The 19,458-nt window shown below is 55.8% G+C and overlaps 1 protein-coding gene across 2 annotated transcripts in view; it reads left to right on the forward strand.

The window, feature by feature from the left end:
* The window catches only part of LOC119853911 (cGMP-dependent protein kinase 1-like), an 80,547-nt gene that overhangs the window by 29,990 nt on the left and 31,099 nt on the right, over positions 1 to 19,458 (forward strand). For both annotated transcript variants that reach the window (XR_006279618.1, XM_043509945.1), the window contains 4 exons: positions 11,014 to 11,170; positions 12,368 to 12,534; positions 13,339 to 13,452; positions 14,037 to 14,142. Coding sequence is in view for 1 of the 2 variants with exons in the window: in XM_043509945.1 (XP_043365880.1) it covers positions 11,014 to 11,170; positions 12,368 to 12,534; positions 13,339 to 13,452; positions 14,037 to 14,142 (544 nt within the window). In the remaining variant the exon portion in view is untranslated. The remainder of the gene's footprint in view (positions 1 to 11,013; positions 11,171 to 12,367; positions 12,535 to 13,338; positions 13,453 to 14,036; positions 14,143 to 19,458) is intronic.

The raw sequence follows: 19,458 nt of genomic DNA on the forward strand, positions 1-19,458 counted from the left end.
GCGAAGCAATGCATCAGGGGGCATTGGGACAGGACCCAGGATGCCCTGCGACTCCCTCCATCTTCCCACAACTCTTAGCGGCAGAAGAAAAAGAGATGCTCTGTGGGATAGCTGCCCAGAGTGCACTGCTCTGAATACCTCTGCATATGCTGCAAGTGTGAACATGCAAGCAGCTGACAGTGTGAACACACAACAGCGGTTTCCTTTCAGCGCTCTCTGAGCGGTGCTGTAACTGCCGGTGCTGTCATTCTGCCAGTGTAGACATACCCTTTGTTCCTTAGGTGTTTCCAGGAGTCTTCTTGGATGGGGAGTGAAGAACACCAGATGATGTGACTCCCTGCCTTATATAGTTTTTGCAAATGGTGGGAACTCTCTGTTCCCAAGCTTGGTTCCCAGACCAGTCTGTGGAAAAACACTGACATCCCGAGATGGAGTCCAGAGACATGTGGTCTCATCACATGTCCTTGTCGAGTCATAGCAACCATTACTCACAGGATGTTTGGAGCATTCACAGGAAGGCTTCCCAGGAGGGAGATAAGCTTCTCCTAAGGCCTATTGTTTTTTCCTCATGGCCCAGTTGTCACGGAGTCCCTGAGCGATGCTCTGGAACTACTCCATACGAAGCCAGTCAGGACTCTGGGGGAGCCTCCTCTCTATGAGCAGACTGTCTCCAGGGCAAGAAGCTTCCACAGTTTCAACCTTCCTGGGTCTGACCTTGGAGCATTCAGCATCCTCTGCCCTTCCGTGTGCTTCCCACAGCAAATCTGCCCAGGTGGGGCTCCTGGTGAAGCCAGAGGGTCCTGCACCCCAACTCCGCAGTCAGATGTGACTCTCAGCCAGCTGGGAAAACAGAAGGTTTATTAGTAGACAGGAGCACAGCGTAGGGAAGAAGTTGTTAGCACAGAAATCAGTGACTTGCAGCCAAGTCCAGCTTGGGAAGTCCTGGAACTCCCCATCTTCCAGTCCTCCCAAGCAGACTGCCTGCTTCCAGCGACCTGACCTCAGACCCCACATTGCTTCTCCTCCTGGTCTTTGTCTCGCTTCCTGGGCGAAGAGTCGCCTGGTTGCATCCCCCTCCTGGGTCTCAGGTGACGAAGGGCACTGGTCATAGCATATGTGCAGGTAGCTGGAACAGCCTCACCTGCCCCAGAGGTCTCAGCCAAAGTCACACACCCCTATTCCCACCACCGAGGTATTGGTGCAGCACACAAGGAAACTGAGGCACATACAGTATTCATGCAAAACAGTAAAACTCATATAGGCTGAACAGTAAGACTCACATACAACATAACAAGGGAAAATCCCCACGTCGTCACACCCTTCCCCACTCCCTAGACTGAAAGCATCTTGTCTAGTGGGTGTTACCCAGGTGTAACTACATTTGAAATACAGATACACAGTCAATATTTATAACGTCAGATACAACAATGATACATGCTTAGAAACAGGACAGTCATACTCAGCAAATCGTAACTTTTCCAATGACACCCCACATGACTTATCTTGCATAAAATACTTCATAATTCTGTCATAATCCTATCCTAATAATATCACTGTGAAGAATATGGGGCACACTGTCACAACTTCCTCTTGGTAAGAACAGTACGACAGTGGAACAGACACCTCGGGAGGTTGTGGAAGCTCCTTCCCTGTAGGTTTCAAAAGGAGGCTGGAGCCGTCTGTCTGGGATGGTTTAAAAACATCAAATCCTGTGTCTGGGCTGGGGGTCAGACAAGATGACCCTTGTGATCCCTTCTAACCCTTTGGTTCTATGGTTTTATCTGACTAGCTGTATGTACTGTGATGAAGTTCCTGCTCTACCTTGGTGGGTCTTGCGCTTATTGGCGGATTTGCTCGCCTTGGAGCTTCACGGCAGCCCTCAGCTTGGCCGTTTTTCTGAATTCACAATCCAGGTCGACTCTTCCTGTGTCTGACCAGGAGTTGGGAGGTTTGGGGGGAACCCGGGCCCGCCCTCTACTCCGGGTTCCAGCCCAGGGCCCTATGGAATGCAGCTTTCTAGAGTGCCTCCTGGAACAGCTGTGCAACAGCTACAACTCCCTGGGCTACTTCCCCATGGCCTCCTCCCAAAACCTTCTTTATCCTCACTGCAGGAGCGTCCTTCTGATGTCTGATAATGCTTGTACTCCTCAATCCTCCAACAGTCCATTTTCTCACTCTCAGCTCCTAGCGCCTCTTGCTCCCAGCTCCTCACACGCACACCACAAACTGAAGTGAGCTCCTTTTTAAAACCCAGGTGCCCTGATTAGCCTGCCTTAATTGATTCTAGCAGCTTCTTGATTGGCTGCAGGTGTTCTAATCAGCCTATCTTAATTGTCTCCAGAAGGCTCCCGATTGTTCTGGAACCTTCCCTGTTACCTTACCCAGGAAAAAGGGACCTGCTTAGCCTGGGGCTAATATATCTGCCTTCAATCACTCTCCTGTATCCATCTGGCCCGACCCTGTCACAATACTTCAGGTTAAATCGCTCTTCAGTTGCAACTGCTGGGAAAGGTTTTTATCTATTAACAATAACCAGCCTGTCTCTGATATTTTTGTGTTTTGCATTTCCAAAGTCTCAGTTTTCAGCCAGTGTCTGCAGAGCTCTTATAAATGAGTCAGCGTTTCCCCTTGGTTCTTGAACAATATTGTCAGACATATTGATGAACATAATTTGTTGAGGAAGAGTTAACATGGTTTTAGTAAAGGGAAATCCTGCCTCACCAATCTACGAGAATTCTCTGAGGGGGTCAACAAGCATGTGGACCAAGGGGATCCAGGGGATACAGTGTACTGAGACTTTCAGAAAGCCTTTGACAAGGTCCCTCACCAAAGGCTCTTACGCAAAGTAAACTGCCATGGGATAAGAGGGACGGTCCTCTCATGGATTGGTAACTGGTTAAAAGATGGGAAACAAAGGGTAGGAATTAAATGGTCAGTTTTCAGACTGGAGAGAGGTAAATAGTGGTGTCCCCCCAGGGGTCTGTACTGGGCCCAGTCCTATTCAACATATTCATAAATGATCTGGAAAAAGGGGTAAACAGTGAGGTGGCAAAATTTGCAGATGATACAAAACTACTCAAGATAGTTAAGTCCCAGGCAGACTGTGAAGAGCTACAAAAGGATCTCACAAAACTGGGTGACTGGGCAACAAAATGGCAGATTAAATTTGGTGTTGATAAATGTAAAGTGATGCACATTGGAAAACATAATCCCAACTCTACATATAAAATGATGGGGTCTAAATTAGCTGTTACCATTCAAGATGCATGCATCTGATGAAGTTGGCTCTAGCCCACGAAAGCTTATGCTCAAATAAATTTGTTAGTCTCTGAGATGCCACAAGTACTCCTTTTCTTTTTGCTGATACAGACTAACACAGCTACCACTCTGAAACCTGTCACTCAAGAAAGAGATCTTGGAGTCATTGTGGATAGTTCTCTGAAAACATCCACTGAATGTGTAGTGGCAGTCAAAAAAGCAAACAGAATGTTTGGAATGTTTGGAATCATCAAGAAAGGGATAGATAATAAGACAGAAAATATCATGTTGCCTCTATATAAACCCATGGTACGTCCACATCTTGAATACTGCGTGCAGATGTGGTTGCCACATCTCAAAAAAGATATATTGGCACTGGAAAAGGTTCAGAAACAGGCAACAAAAATGATTAAGGGTAAGGAACAGCTTCCATATGAGGAGAGATTAATAAGACTGGGACTTTTCAGCTTGGAAAAGAGACGGTTAAGGGAAGATATGATTGAGATCTATAAAATTATGACTGGTGTAGAAAAAGTAGATAAGGCAGTGTTTTTACTCCTTCTCATAACACAAGAACTAGGAGTCACCAAATGAAATTAATAGGCAGCAGATTTAAAACAAACAAAAGGAAGTATTTCTTCATACAACGCACAATCAACCTGTGGAACTCCTTGCTAGAGGATGTTGTGAAGGCCAAGACCATAACAGGTTCAAAAAAGAAACTAGATAAATTCATGGAGGATAGGTCCATCAATGGCTGTTTGCCAGGATGGGCAGGGATGTTGTCCCTAGCCTCTGTTTGCCAGAAGCTGGGAATGAGCGACAGGGGATGGATCACTTGGTGATTCCCTGTTCTGTTCATTCCCTCTGGGGCACCTGGCACTGGCCACTGTCGGAAGACAGGATACTTGGCTAGATGGACCTTTGGTCTGACCCAGTGTGGCCATTCTTATGTTCTCTGGTGAAAACCTGCTGTTTCGTAAATCACATTGCTCTGAGGTAGAAAATAGGCAGCAAGCTTAGCCAGAACCCCTTCATAGTTTGTCCCTTTGTGACTGTCTTCAGTAAACTCGAAGGGTTGAACGATCTGGCCTGCTTGCTTCCTTCCCCATAGCATTCATTAAGGAGGATACCTGCATATCTCCACTTTCTTTGTGAAATTTGTTTGCAATTCAAAATCTTTCAAAATGCTGCCTCCAGTCTGTCCTTTGAGAAGGTTCTTTGTATTCCTCATAAGATCATTTAACGCTCTGCTGGGTCTGGCTGAGGCTAGTTTTAAATAAGGTATTTTACACACAGCGCTACCTAGTGGCTGAGCAATGTGTCGAGAAATTGTACAGTCAGTTACTTCACCACACTTTGGTTCATTATGAAATATACTTAGCCCTGGTCTACACTAGGCATTGAGGTCGAATTTAGCAGCGTTAAATCGATGTAACCCTGCACCCATCCACATGACAAAGCCCTTTTTTTCAACTTAAAGGGCTCTTAAAATCGATTTCCTTACTCCACCCCCGAAAAGGGGATTAGCGCTGAAATCGGTTTTGCTAGGTCGAATTTGAGGTACTGAGGATGCTATTAGATGGTATTGGCCTCCGGGAGCTATCCCAGAGTGCTCCATTGTGACCGCTCTGGACAGCTCTCTCAACTCAGATGCATTGACCAGGTAGACAGGAAAAGGCCCACGAACTTTTGAATTTCAATTTCCTGTTTGGCCAGTGTGGCAAGCTGCAGGTGACCAAGCAGAGCTCATCAGCAGAGGTGACCATGCAGAGCTCATCAGCAGAGGTGACCCTGATGGAGTCCCAGAATCGCAAAAGAGCTCCAGCATGGACCAAATGGAAGGTATGGGATCTGATCGCTGTATGGGGAGAGGAATCCGTGCTATCAGAACTACGTTCCAGTTTTCGAAATGCCAAAACATTTGTGAAAATCTCCGAGGGCATGAAGGACAGAAACCATAACAGGGACCTGAAGCAGTGCCGCGTGAAACTTAAGAAGCTGAGGCAAGCCTACCAGAAAACCAGAGAGGCGAATGGCCACTCCGGGTCAGGGCCCCAAACATGCCGCTTCTATGATGAGCTGCATGCCATTTTAGGGGGTTCAGCCACCACTACCCCAGCCGTGTTGTTTGATGGAGATGGAGGCAACACGGAAGCAGTTTTGGGGATGAGGAAGAGGTTGTAGATAGCTCACAGCAAACAAGTGGAGAAACCAGTTTTCCCGACAGCCAGGAACTATTTCTCACCCTGGACCTGGAGCAAGTACCCCCCGAACCCACCCAAGGCTGCGTCCCGGACCCACCAGGCGGAGAAGGGATCTCTGGTGAGTGTACCTTTTAAAATACTATGTAAGGTTTAAAAGCCAGCATGTTTAATGATTAATTTGCCCTGGCATTCGTGGCTCTCCTGGATATACTCCCAAAGCATTTGCAAAAGGTTTCTGGGGAGGGCAGCCTTATTCCATCCACCATGGTAGGACACTTTATCCCTCCAGGCCAGTAGCATGTACTTGGGAATCATTGTAGAACAAAGCATTGCAGTGTATGTTTGCTGGCGTTCAAACAACATCCGTTCTTTATCTCTCTCTATTATCCTCAGGAGAGTGATAACATTCATGGTCACCTGGTTGAAATAGGGTGCTTTTCTTAAGGGGACATTCAGAGGTGCCCGTTCCTGCTGGGCTGTTTGCCTATGGCTGAACAGAAATGTTCCCCGCTGTTAGCCACGCGGTGGGGGGAGGCAAAATGCGATCTTGTAATGAAAGCACATGTGCTATGTATGTAATGTTAACAGCAAGGTTTACCGTGAAAGAGTATACCCATTGTTCTATAAAATGTGTCTTTTCAAATACCAATGTCCTTTTTTTTTCCTCCACTAGCTGCATGTGTTTCAAGGATCACAGGATCTTCTCCTTCCCAGAGGCTAGCGAAGATTAGAAGGCGAAAAAAACGCACTCGTGATGAAATGTTCTCTGAGCTCATGCTGTCCTCCCACACTGACAGAGCACAGACAAATGCATGGAGACAGACAATGTCAGAGTGCAGGAAAGCACAAAATGACTGGGAGGAGAGGTGGCGGGCTGAAGAGAGGGCTGAAGATGAAAGGTGGCGGCAGCGTGATGAGAGGAGGCAGGATTCAATGCTGAGGCTGCTGGAGGATCAAACTAATATGCTCCAGCGTATGGTTGAGCTGCAGGAAAGGCAGCAGGAGCACAGACCGCCGCTACAGCCCCTGTGTAACCAACTGCCCTCCTGCCCAAGTTCCATAGCCTCCTCACCTAGATGCCCAAGAATGCGGTGGGGTGGGGGCTCCAGCCACCCAGCCACTCCACCCCAGAGGATTGCCCAAGTAACAGAAGGCTGGCATTCAATAAGTTTTAAACTTTTAAATTGCTGTGTGGCCTTGTCCTTCCCTCCTCCACCACCCCTCCTGGGCTACCTTGGTAATTATCCCCCTATATGTGTGATGAATTAATAAAGAATGCATGAATGTGAAGCAACAATGACTTTATTGCCTCTGCAAGTGGTGATCGAAGGGAGGTGGGGAGGGTGGTTAGCTTACAGGGAAGTAGAGTGAACCAAGGGGCGGGGGTTTCATCAAGGAGAAACAAACAGAACTTTCACACCGTAGGCTGGCCAGTCATGAAACTGGTTTTCAAAGCTTCTCTGATGCGCACCGCACCCTCCTGTGCTCTTCTAACCGCCCTGGTGTCTGGCTGTGCGTAACCAGCAGCCAGGCGATTTGCCTCAACCTCCCACCCCGCCATAAACATCTCCCCCTTACTCTCACAGATATTGTGGAGTGCACAGCAAGCAGTAATAACAGTGGGAATATTGGTTTCGCTGAGGTCTAACCGAGTCAGTAAACTGCACCAGCACACTTTTAAACTTCCAAATGCACATTCTACCACCATTCTGCACTTGCTCAGCCTGTAGCTGAACAGCTCCTGACTACTCTCCAGGCTGCCTGTGTATGAGCCATGGCATTAAGGGGTAGGCTGGGTCCCCAAGGATACCTATAGGCATTTCAACATCCGGAACGGTTATTTTCTGGTCTGGGAAGAAAGTCCCTTCCTGCAGCTTTTGAAACAGACCAGAGTTCCTGAAGATGCGAGCATCATGTACCTTTCCCAGCCATCCCACATTGATGTTGGTGAAACGTCTCTTGTGATCCACCAGTGCTTGCAGCACCATTGAAAAGTACCCCTTGTGGTTTATGTACTCGCTGGCTTGGTGCTCCGGTGCAAGAGAGGGATATGGGTTCCGTTTATGGCCCCATCACAGTTAGGGAATCCCATTGCAGCAAAGCCATCCACTATGACCTGCACATTTCCCAGGGTCACTATCACTACCCTTGATATCAGCAGATCTTTGATTGCGTTGGCTACTTGCATCACAGCAGCCCCCACAGTAGATTTGCCCACTCCAAATTGATTCCCGACTGACCGGTAGCTGTCTGGCGTTCCAAGCTTCCACAGGGCTATTGCTACTCGCTTCTCAACTGCGAGGGCTGCTCTCATCTTGGTATTCTTGCGCCTCAGGGCAGGGGAAAGCAAGTCACAAAGTTCCATGAAAGTGCCCTTACGCATGCGAAAGTTTCGCAGCCACTGGGAATCATCCCAGACCTGCAACACTATGCGGGCCCACCAGTCTGTGCTTGTTTCCCGAGCCCAGAATCGGCATTCCACCGTATGAACCTGCCCCATTAGCACCATGATGCCCTCATTGGCAGGGCCCGTGCTTTGAGAGAAGTCTGTGTCCATGTCCTCATCACTCTCATCACCGTGCTGATGTCGCCTACTCGCCAGTTTTGCTTGGCCAGGTTCTGGTGCTGCATATACTGCTGGATAATGCGTGTGGTGTTTAATGTGCTCCTAATTGCCAAAGTGATCTGAGTGGGCTCCATGCTTGCCGTGGTATGGCGTCTGCACAGAAAAAAGACGCAGAACGATTGTCTGCTGTTGCCCTGACGGAGGGAGGGGCGACTGACGACATAGCTTACAGGGTTGGCTTACAGGGAATTAAAATCAACAAAGGGGGGGGGGCTTTGCAAAAACTGAATGGCCGCCTCAAAGATAGAACTCAAAACCTCAAGGATAGAACTCAAAACTGGGTTTAGCAGGCCGTTGATTTCACAGAGGGAGGAGAAAATGAATACAAAACAAATCTGGTCTATTTCTTGTTTTGAGCCGCTTCATCTATCTTTATAGATCTTGCTGGCAGCAGACTGTGCAGTACGACCGCTAGCCATCGTCATCTCCTGGGTGCTCGGCAGAAGACGGTGCAGTATGACTGCTGGCCATTGTCATCTCCTGGCTGCAGATTAAAAGACAGTGCACTGCTGGTAGGACTCAATCGCCATGAGACGAAACAAGGGAAATGACCTGGCTGAGTCACTCCCATGTTTGCCCAGGCGCCCGGTTAAAAGAGCACCCAGGACTACGTCGACAACGGCTACCAGTCATACTGCACTGTCTGCTGCCAAAAGGCAATAAACTGCTGCTGTGTAGCAATGCAGTACCACGTCCGCCAGCACCCAGGACACATACGGTGACGGTTAGCTGAGCGGGCTCCATGCTTACTGTGGTATGGCGTCTGCACAGGTAACTCAAGAAAAAAGGCGCAAAATGATTGTCTGCCCTTGCTTTTATGGAGGGAGGGAGGGAACGGGGGCCTGACGATATGTACCCAGAACCACCCACGAGAATGTTTTAGCCCCATCAGGCACTTGGATTTCTACCCAGAATTCAAATGGGCGGTGGAGACTGCGGGAACTGTGGAATAGCTACCCACAGTGCAAAGCTCCGGAAGTTGACGGTTGCCTCGGTACTGTGGACACAGTCCGCCAGCTACATGCACTTAGAGCATTTGCGTAGGGACACACACATTCGACTGTATAAAAACGCTTTCTACAAAACTGACTTCTATAAATTAGACCTAATTTCGTAGTGTAGACATGCCCTAAAGAGACCAAATTACCAAAGGCAGTCACGTTTATTATTGTAGTGCAGGGAAAAGGTTGGATGTGATACTGGTCTTCGAGAAGGTGTCTTGTGCAGCAGTGTCACATACACCTTATGTAGAAGGTGGGTTCCCTGGTTACACATTTCAGCTGGAGTTATTTATACGATTGTCCAATTACGCATCTCGCTACATGTCACTAAAATCCAACCCTCGGCATGTCCCAGTTCCCTAGCCTGTTGTTCTGGTCCTTCTTTATCTTTATTTTGGATACTAGTGTTACAGAGCCACAGAATCGGTGCTACAGCCCCAGCTTTGGAACTGTTTCTGGGACAGTATCCCCCTTTACCCCTGTCAGTGCCCCCCCCCGCCCTGAGCCGGGGGCGGGGCCGCAACTCTGACGGCGGGGGAGAGGGGGTGTAGACAGTGGTAAGGGGGCCAAGGCTGGGGCTACAGCTGAGGGCAGGGCTGGGACTGGGAGCGGAGCCCTGCCTGGGGGCCAAGGCCAGGATGGGGCCAGGAGCGGAGCTGGGTGGTGCTTCCCCCCCCAATGGCCCTCTGTGCCCCCCTAGGGGAGCATGCCCCACAGTTTGGGGACCTCTGCTTTGGGAGGGGCCCTTCAGTGGGCCACACCCTCCGGGTCTCAGTTCCCCCTGGCTGAGCCACGCGGTCTCATCACCTCGTGAAACTGGGCCCCTGGGCCTGCAGCCACCTGCCCGACCCCAGGGGCTCTGGGCAGCGAGTCTGGGACAGACCCTGGGGGAGATGTGTCCTCTCCTCAGGGATCAGTGCCCCTTGCCCAGCGTCTGCAGGGCCACGCACCCAGTGCTGTGAAACCAAGCGGGTTTATTAGTCACCTGGCACATGGCCCAAGCAGCCCCTCAGGTGGCCCAGAGAACTGACGGTTACAGCCCAGCCCAGCTGCAGTGACCCCGTTGGTTCACGCTCTGTCTGTCTCTCCATCCAACCTCCTTGGTCAAACTCCAGGTGAGAGCCCCACTACTTCCAGCCCCCAGCTCTTATCCCCCCCACACCCCCAGGCCTTTGTTCCCAAGCTGGGGGATGCGGCTTGTCCCCCTGCGGAGGGGTGGGACGATCCATGGTGGTTGGTCGCCAGGTGTCCATGTCCCAGCAATGGATCTGCCCTTCTCTTCTCAAGAGCTGCATGGAGATGGGACCTAAGGGCCCAGGCTGCCAGGTGCCATCCACACCTGTGTCTTCACCTGCCCTGACAGCAAACAGTCCCTTCCCCCCACTGGGGAACAATGCAGCATACGGGGGAAACTGAGGCACACACCGTCTTCTTAAAAATATTACCAAACCCATCCCCCCCTTTGTCACAACTAGCTTCTAGGCACTGGCCTGTGAAAGTGCCTCCCTCGCTGGTGCTGAGACAAAGAACGAATGGCTCTTGATTTTGGCAAGTTTCCTGGGCCAAATGCTGACTCAGTACCTGGTTGAGTGATGGGTCCCTGGCGTAAGCGGCCAGGATGATGGTCAGGCCAGGGGGTATCAGTGTTACAGGGTTTGTGCTCCGTGCACACCAATACCTGGCTGCGTGGCCCCTCCCTCTGAGTGATGCACTCTGCAGCTGTGCCAGCCAGCGTGTGCGCCCGTGTAGTGCTGCGTAGCCTGCCCTGGTGCCCGGCTGCCAGACTGGTGCAGCAAGCGCCTGGGCCCTCACCCAGCGCAGGCGGGAAGGGTAGGACAGGATCTGATAGGGCAGGCGCTGGGGGAGGGCGCTGGGGGGCGAGGGGCAGGTGCTTCATGTGCTTCTCTCCCCACTGCCACAGGCAGGGTGCCGGACGCCGGAGGGGGCGATAGCAGGGGGATTGCAGACCAGGCTGGTGCCGGCGGTGGACGGAGGCAGAGCAGGGCCCAGCCCATTGTCCCCGAGCCCCTCGCTAGTGACGAGGCCCTGCAGGTGCCCCGTGTCCCTAAGTCACCCAGGTAACCCTTCGGGCAGGGCAGAGACCACTCAGGATGGCCCTGCCTCTCCTCTTGGGACATCCCAGCCAGCCCGTTTCCCCTGGCACAAGGCCAGCCATGCTGGGGGGCACATGCCAGCCCTGATCCGTCTCTGGCAGGGGCAGTGTCTTGGGTTTCCAGACGTCTGGTTATTGACTGGAACTCCTGGTCGAAAAGGGACCTTGGCAGCTCCAGTCAGCGCTGCCGACCAGACCGTTAAAAGTCTGGTTGGCTGCAGCAGCCGTCTCCACGTGGCTCCCGGAAGCGGCCAGTGTGTCCCTCTGGCTCCTAGGCGCAGGGGCGGCCACAGAGGCTCTGCATGCTGCCCCTGCCCTGAGTGCCATCCCTGCAGGTCCCATTGGCTGGGAACATTGGCCAATGGGATCTGCGAGGACAGAGCCTGCGGGCGAGGGAAACGCGCAGAACCCCTTGGCCACCCCTGCGCTTAGGAGCTGGAGAGACACACTGGCCACTTCCAGGAGCTGCCTGAAGTCAGCGCCACCCAGCTGGAGCCCGCAGCCCCTCCCTCCCTACCCCCTGCCCCAGCCTGTAGTCCACCCTCCCTCCCCACCCCACGTCCTTGCCCCCACCTGGAGCCCACCCCTCCTTCCCCCCACCCCAGCCTGGAGCCCCCTCCCACTCTGAGCTGCTCATCCTCGTCCCCAGCCAGAGCCCTCACCCCCCCCATACCCTCTGCCCCAGCCTGGTGAAAATGAGCGAGTGAGGGAGGGACGGGGGATGGAATGAGTGGGGCGCAGGGCCGCAGAGAAGGGGTGGGGGAAGGATGTTTGGTTTTCTGCATCAGTAGGTTGGCACCCCTAGCAGTGTCCCCAGCACGGAGGTGGGTGCGGTGGGGCTGGGGGCTGAGCCCTGGGGTCTTGCCATGGCCCCTGCAGTGTTGCTAGGGGAACAGCCAGTGTCCTGTCGCTGTGGCCAGGAGGATGCAGGATTGTGCTGGGACCTGCAGCTCTCAGGGGGCTCCCGCTGTGTGTACAGGGTTGTGGTGGGGCCCAGGACAGCCCCGTCTAACCAGCCCCCCACCTCAGCAGGCCACTTCCCTGCATCTGGGCTGAGTGGGGTCTCGGGGCATAGCCCAGTGGCTCTGCACACTGGGGCCAACAGAAGGGACTGGTCCCACCTCTGGTTCCAGCCCCACCTGTCTCCCTCCTGTCCTCCCAGGGACTGCAGCCTGATTGCAGGGGCCGTGGAGCGCAATGACTTCCTGCGGCTCCTGGGCGAGGGCCAGGCAGACGCCATGATGCAGAGCTTCATGCCCGCCTGGCATGGCCCAGGGCACACGGTGCTGGCCGAGGGCACTGATGGGGACGCTATGTACATCGTTGCTGGTGAGAGCTGGCCCTGCCCTGTGTGTGTGTGAGCCAGCCCAGCCCCACCCTGCTCCATGTGCGCCAGCCCCATCCCGTGCATGTGTGAGTGTGCATGCACCAGCCCTGCCCAGCCCCACCCCACTTGTGTGTGAGCGTGAGCCAGCCCAGCCCCATGTGTGTGTGAGCGTGAGCCAGCCCCGCCCCGTGTGTGTGAGCTAGCCTAGCTCAGCCCCGTGTGTGAGTGTGCATGCACCAGCCCTGCCCAGCCCCACCCCACGTGTGTGTGAGCGTGACCCAGCCCAGCCCCGCCCCGTGTGTGAGCGTGTGAGCCAGTCCCACCCCGCCCCATGTGTGTGTGAGCCAGCCCAGCCCCACCCTGCTCCATGTGCGCCAGCCCCGTCCCATGCATGTGTGAGTGAGCATGCACCAGCCCTGCCCAGCCCCACCCCATGTGTGTGTGAGCGTGTGAGCCAGCCCAGCCCCACGTGTGTGTGAGCGTGTGAGCCAGCCCCGCCCCGTGTGTGTGTGAGCTAGCCTAGCCCAGCCCCGTGTGTGAGTGTGCATGCACCAGCCCTGCCTGGCTCTGCCCCGTGTGTGTGTGTGTGTGTGTGAGCCAGGCCTGCCCAGCCCACATGTGCGTGTGAAGGAGTGTGAGTGCCCGGCCCCCCGGTGCGTGAACAAGTGTGCTCCGTTCCCAAGCCCAGTGCCCCACGCTCCTGTCTGCAACCTGCACCCGACAGTCCTGCCCCAGGTGAGTTACGGCAATGGAAGGGGGGGAAGGGGCGGGTCCGTCTGTCCTGTTTCAGCTGCTTTCCTTTGCAGAAGGTGAGCTGAGTGTGACCCAGCGCGGGTGCCACCTTCGCACGCTGCTCCCGGGGGATGTATTTGGGGAGCTGGCGATCCTGTACAACTGCAAACGCACTGCCACTGTCACAGGTGAGGGCTGGCGGCTGGCCCCGGCTCCCCACCCTGCTCCTGCTCCAGTTCCTGCCCCGGCCCCCCACCCTGCCTCCGCTTCAGCTCCCACCCTGGCCCCCCACCTTGCCCTCGCTCCAGCTCCTGCCCTGGCCCCCCACCCTGCCCCTGCTCCAGCTCCCGCCCCTGGCCCCACCCCTGCTTCGACCCTCGCTCCACACCCCACTGCAGGCCCCGGCTCCCCACCGTGCCCCCGCTTCAGCTCCCGCCTTGGCCCCGGCACCACCCTGCTTCTGCCCTGGCTTCAGACCACGCCCCCACCCCAGACCCCTCCCCTGACCCCACCGCAGCCCCAGCTCCACCCCCTGCCCCTGTCCCAGACCCTGGGCACTGCCCCAAACCCAGAGGGCTGCAAACAAGCAAAGCCACTGCCCCACTCTGCCCCACTGCCCCCTGCCTCTCACCAGCACAGCTCTGGTGCTGCCCCACTGGACGCAGCTGCCTCCCTGGTGGTGGCAGGGCCGGGCAGTGCTGGGTCCCATGTGAGCCTGGCTGATGGGGCAGAGCTTGGACCCGCCCGACCCCAGACTAACCCTTCCCCACAGCACTCACCCAGGTCCGGCTCTGGGCCATTGACCGGCAGATCTACCGCACCATCGTCACCAGCCAGGCCAAGCGCCGACGGGCCGAGATCCTGGACTCCCTCAGAGAGTGAGTGGGGGGCAGCCCCTCGGGGAGGGGAGGGAAGTGGGGGAGTGCCAATGGGGGGCAGGGCCCCTCAGGGATGGGACGGGGGGAGCACCCATGGGGGGCAGGCCCTTGGGCCATTCAGAGACTCCATGGCTGCCCTGAGGCCAGGCTCTCCCATCCCCATCCCACCCCGCATCCTGGAGCCAGGCCCTGACCCTTGGCCCCACTCTCCCACCTCAGACCCCACCCTGTTCCCAGTGCTGGGGCTGCCCCCTTCCTAGGCTCAGCATCCTCCCCACCTTGCAGGTTCCATATCTCCCCGCCCCTCCCCCGGGGTCAGCGCCCCATTCCTTCCCCCCATGCGGTCCTTTAGCCCCATAAGCTTCAAGGCCAGAAGGGCCCATCCTGATCCTCCAGTCTGACCTGCCCACTGCAGCCCCCAGAACTCTCCCCCCGGCCCCGCAATAGGCCCAGAGCCTCTGGCTGAGTCACTGACGTCCTCAAATCTTGGTTTAAAGACTTCACGTGACAGCGACTCCACCATTCGCACAAGTTCAAACTAGCGAGTGACCCGGGCCCCAGGCTGCGGAGGGAGGCGAACCCCCCCACCCCCGGGTCTCTGCCAATCTGACTGGGGGAAAATTCCTTCCAATCCCCAAATCTGGGGATCAGTTAGACCCTGGGCATGTGGATGAGACCCACTAGCCAGACACCTGGGAAACAGTTCTCTGCAGCAACTCAGAGCCCTTCCCACTTCCGTGTCCCATCACCAGCCACTGGGGAGATTTGCTGCTAGTGGTCGCAGATCGGCTCAGTGCCATCGTAGGCAGCCCCATCGGCAGCCCCATCACACCATCCTCTCCATAAACTGATCACGCTCAGGCTGAAAGCCAGTTTGGGGTTTTGCCCCCACTGCTCCCCTTGGGCAGCTGCTCCAGAACTTCACTCCTCTGGTGGTGAGAAACCTCCATCTAATTGCAAGTCTGAACCTGCTGATGGCTAGTCTCTAGCCATGCGTTCCTGTGCCCACATGGGCGCTTTGCTTCAATAACCCCTCTCCCAGCCCGGTGTTTCTCCCTGGGATGGATTTGGAGAGAGCAATCCCAACTCCCCTCGGCCTGCGTCTGGTCGGGCTAAACAAGCCGAGCTCGTTGAGTCTCCTCCCGTAAGGCAGGTTCTCCATTCCTCCGATCAGCCTCGTCGCCCTTCTCTGCACCTCTTCCAGTCTGAATTCATCGTCCTTTCCTGTGGCAGAGCAGCCCTGCCCACAGTGCTCCAGCTGAGGGCTCACTGGTGCCTCTTCCTGGTGTTGGGGCGATTCTCCCACCTTCCCCCTTCAGTTCTTCCTGGCTGCAAGTCCTCTTGTCGTCTGTTCTCACTTGCAATCTCCTGCGAATTGTCCTCTGTCCTTCTGGGCCCTACCACTGACTTGCCCCCTCTTCTTGTGGGCCTCACCATGCTGCACTTCTTCCTGGCTCCCTGCCTGCCACGCCCCCGTCGAGCAGCAGTGGGGGCCGCCTGCCGAGGAAGGGGAAGTGTATCTTTGGATACTTGCTGGCTAGCCCAGTGAGGGGGTCTTTAAACTACGTTCAACAGGGCAGGAGAGAAAAGCCCCTTGGTAAGCCGAGACCTGTGCCGAAGGGTCAGACTCTGGGGGAGGTGTGGGCCATCACGGCAGGGACAAAGAGCGACAAGAGGACTAGAGAGGGGAAATCGAACGCACCTCTTAGATGTTTGTGTGCTAATGCACGAAGTGCAGGAAATAATCAGGCAGATCCGGACATACTAGTGAATAATCCCAATTCTGACACACCTGACCGCCCAGAGACACTAGTTCCCATGATTGCTGTGCTGGTCCGGAAGGGTACAGCCTGGTCAGCAAGGACAGGCCGGGCAAAATTGAGGGAGTGTCCGGTGTTGCTGTCTGCACTTGCCCTGATGCTGAGGCAGGAGTGGGAGGCAGAGCTGCTGAAAAACTCTGGATAAAGATTAAAGGGGTAAAAAACAAGGATGATGTCACGGTAGGAGTCACTGACCCCTGGGCCCAGGCGACGCCCCAGGCTGGGAACAGTCCCTGGGAGGGGTCTGCAGTGACCCAGACCCCCGGGGTCTTGCTCTTCCCCCAGGGTGAGCCACATGGCCTCATCACCTCCTGAGACTGGGCCCTGGGTCTGCAGCCCCCTGCCCCACCCCGGGACCTCCGGGCAGCGAGTCTGGGACAGACCCTGGGGGAGACGTGTCCTCTTCTCAGGGATCAGTGCCCCTCGCCCAGCGTCTGCAGGGCCACGCGCCCAGCGCTGTGAAACCAGGCGGGTTTATTAGTCACTTGGCACATGGCCCAGGCAGCCCCTCAGGTGGCCCAGAGAACTGACGGTTACAGCCCAGCCCAGCTGTTTGCATTTTCACTGACACCTCCGGTCTGAGCTTGCCGGTTCACGTAGTTCAGACCCTGGGCTGATGCAGGAACCAGGGCGGCGTTTTGTCCTCAGGTGACCCAGGCATTCCCCACAAGGACGTCAGAGCTGGTGACCTGGAGAACCCCGACTACCAGCCCCCTGCCCTACCTGTGTCTGCCCAGGGCTCTGAGCCATAGGCGGGGTGAATGGCTCCCCACCTGGGCCTGTAGCCCCGGTCACAGCCCTGCAGCATTCGATGGGGTGGCACCACACAGGGTGTGACCGGGGTTTATGCGAGTCCCACTTCTGGGGCGCCTTCTTGGTCCCTCTACCAGCACCCAGGCTTGGACCAGTCCCCTTCGGGTCTCTCCATACCTGGACCGACTTGCCCCAAAGGGAATCTGCCCACCAGCCTGACGGCGCAGCCCCTGTGGCTTCCTGTCCACTACCCATGTTCTAGGCTCGTAGGGACTCATCTCCTGGAGTTGTTCTGATCCAGCCACATTACACAAATCCTCCAGCGCAGAGACCCCTGCCCCCATCCCATTTGTGGGGAGATCCTCCCAGCAGGGGGGGCTTCCATGTAGGTCACCCCCCGGGTTTTCTGCACACCCCAAAACCTTTTCCCATAAGCCTTAGGTGCCCATTCAGACTTGAGCAGTGGAGCCTGGTTGAACTGTTCCCAGTCCCCAGTATCGGCTCCGTCCTGGCTGGGCACCCCATGGCTCTGGGACTGAGCAAGAGGGTGAGACGCGGAGCCGGCCTGCAGGGTCAGCCTGGTTCAATCTCAGGCCTTCTCAAAGGAGGTGAGGTGGGAACCGATATCCCGCCCCTCCTCCAACTGGGCAACAATTTGGGATCTAGGCTCCCTGCGGAACTGGCATCCCAGGGCCTTTCCCCACTTTCCCCTTGGTGGGTCCTCTCGCCCCTCAGCTTCTCCAGTCCCCGTTCACGCTTCCGCTGCTTCTCCTGGTTCTTCCTCATGTTTTCGCTGCTTCTCACGGGCTGCTAGCTCTGTTGCTCCAGCCAGAGCTCCTTCGCTCTCAGCTCCTACTCCACCAAATCCATCGAGGGTGAACCAGGCAGTGGCTTAGCTGGGGGGGGAGCGGAGCAGCGGTCGCTCCCCCACTGAGCACAAGTGGTGCCTTGTCAGTGTCTTGGCACTCCGGGTCTTTGGCGGCACCGCGTCGGTGGGACCGTCACTCACTCCGGGTCTTCGGCAGCACCGCGGGGGCGGGACCGTCACTAGCTCTGGGTCTTCGGCGGCACCACGGCCCTGTACCTGTACTGTACCTGTTAGCTGAGTGGAGAATTGGGACAGGGAAGGAAATGTGCCTGTGTCTGTCAGGGGTATGGACTTGCCTTTGGAGGGAGCTACCCCAGTCTCACCCAGCTCACACAGCTCCTCAGCATCTGAGGCTGCACCACCAGGGGCCTGACAACAGTTCTCTCTGTCCCAGGATCTTGCTGTCCCAGGAATGTCTCCCCATTGACCATCACCTTCTGCTCCCACTGGGGGTCCAAGGGGCCTGGCCCCAGGAAACTCCACACAGACATATAGGTTGGGACCAGGAGTGGGAGCCTATCCACCTCCCCACCCATCTGGCCGACGGAGTCTATGGCCTTGGGACCCAGCAAGGGAGCTAGACACCGGGGCTGTTCCACAGGGTCCCCCTGGTTCAAATCGCCAGCCTGCTCAAAGGCAGTGAGGGGGCATCCACATCCCTCCCCCTTAACCAGGGCAGCAATTTAGTCTCGAGGTTCCCTGCAGAACTGGCCCCCCAGGGTCTATTCCCACTCACCCCTGGGAGGTCCCCTCTGCCTCTCCGCTCCACCATCACCAGTTCATGCTGCTGCTGCTTTTGCAGCTCTTTCTCCGGCTCTCGCTGTCTCTCACAGTCCTCTTGCTCTCTCGGACTCAGCTCCAATCCCGTCCGTCTCCGATCCCCCGATGGGGAACCCGATCGTGAAGACCCCCATCTGGTCGGGGACAGGAGTCTTGGGGATGCCTGGCTACTACTCCAGCTGCTCCCAGATCCTGCTATAGCCCCATTTGGGGTCAGGAATCTGCTCCTCAGAGTGATCATCCTCCTCCAGCTGCACGATTAACTGGGCTTTGGTGAACTTTCCAGTGCTCAACCCTCTCTTTCTGCACAGGGTTACAATGTCCTTCTTAAGGAGATGGTGACAGGCCATCACTCCGCTCTTCCCAAGTTGTTGTGGACTCACAGGCCTGTGTGCTCTCCGCACCCCACCGTTTCCAGGGAGAACCCCTATGTGCCAGCCCTTCTCGAGGTCACCACCTCTTTGCCAGGCTCGAGCTGCAGACTCCTCCGCCCCCGGGACCGCTCGCTGCAATTCCCTGGGGGACCCTGTTACTGCAAAAGTTCTTCTCTCTCCCAGGGCCAAGCCGCAGGCTCCTCTGGCCCTGAGAATACTCACCGCAGTCCCCAGGGGGACCCCATTATGACACAGTCCTTCTCACTGGTCACACACTCCCAGGGGTTAACCACCCCCCGAAACAGCTCCTCTCTGAGCCTTCGGCAAGCCTGGTCTTCATCAATCCCCCTTCATTTTACTGCTCCCCTGTCACTTACTGCAGGAAGCGCCACCAGTTGTCACGGAGTCCCCGGGCAATGCTCTGGGACTGCTCCCTACGAAGCCAGGCAGGACTCTGGGGAAGTCTCCTCTCTGGGAGCAGCCTGTCTGCAGGACACACAGTTCCCCCGGCTCCCCCCTTCCTGGGTCTGACCTCGGAGCATTCAGCATCCTCTGCCCCTCCGTGCGCTTCCCACTGCGAGTCCGCCCAGGCGGGGTCCTGGGGGGGCCAGAGGGTCCTGCCCCCCAACTCCACAGTCAGACGTGACTCTCAGCCAGACAGTAAAACAGAAGGTTTATTAGACGACAGGAACGTGATCTAAACAGAGCTTGTAGGTGCAGA

This window comes from Dermochelys coriacea, chromosome 3, assembly GCF_009764565.3.
Source record: "Dermochelys coriacea isolate rDerCor1 chromosome 3, rDerCor1.pri.v4, whole genome shotgun sequence".
NCBI classification, from domain to species: domain Eukaryota; kingdom Metazoa; phylum Chordata; order Testudines; family Dermochelyidae; genus Dermochelys; species Dermochelys coriacea.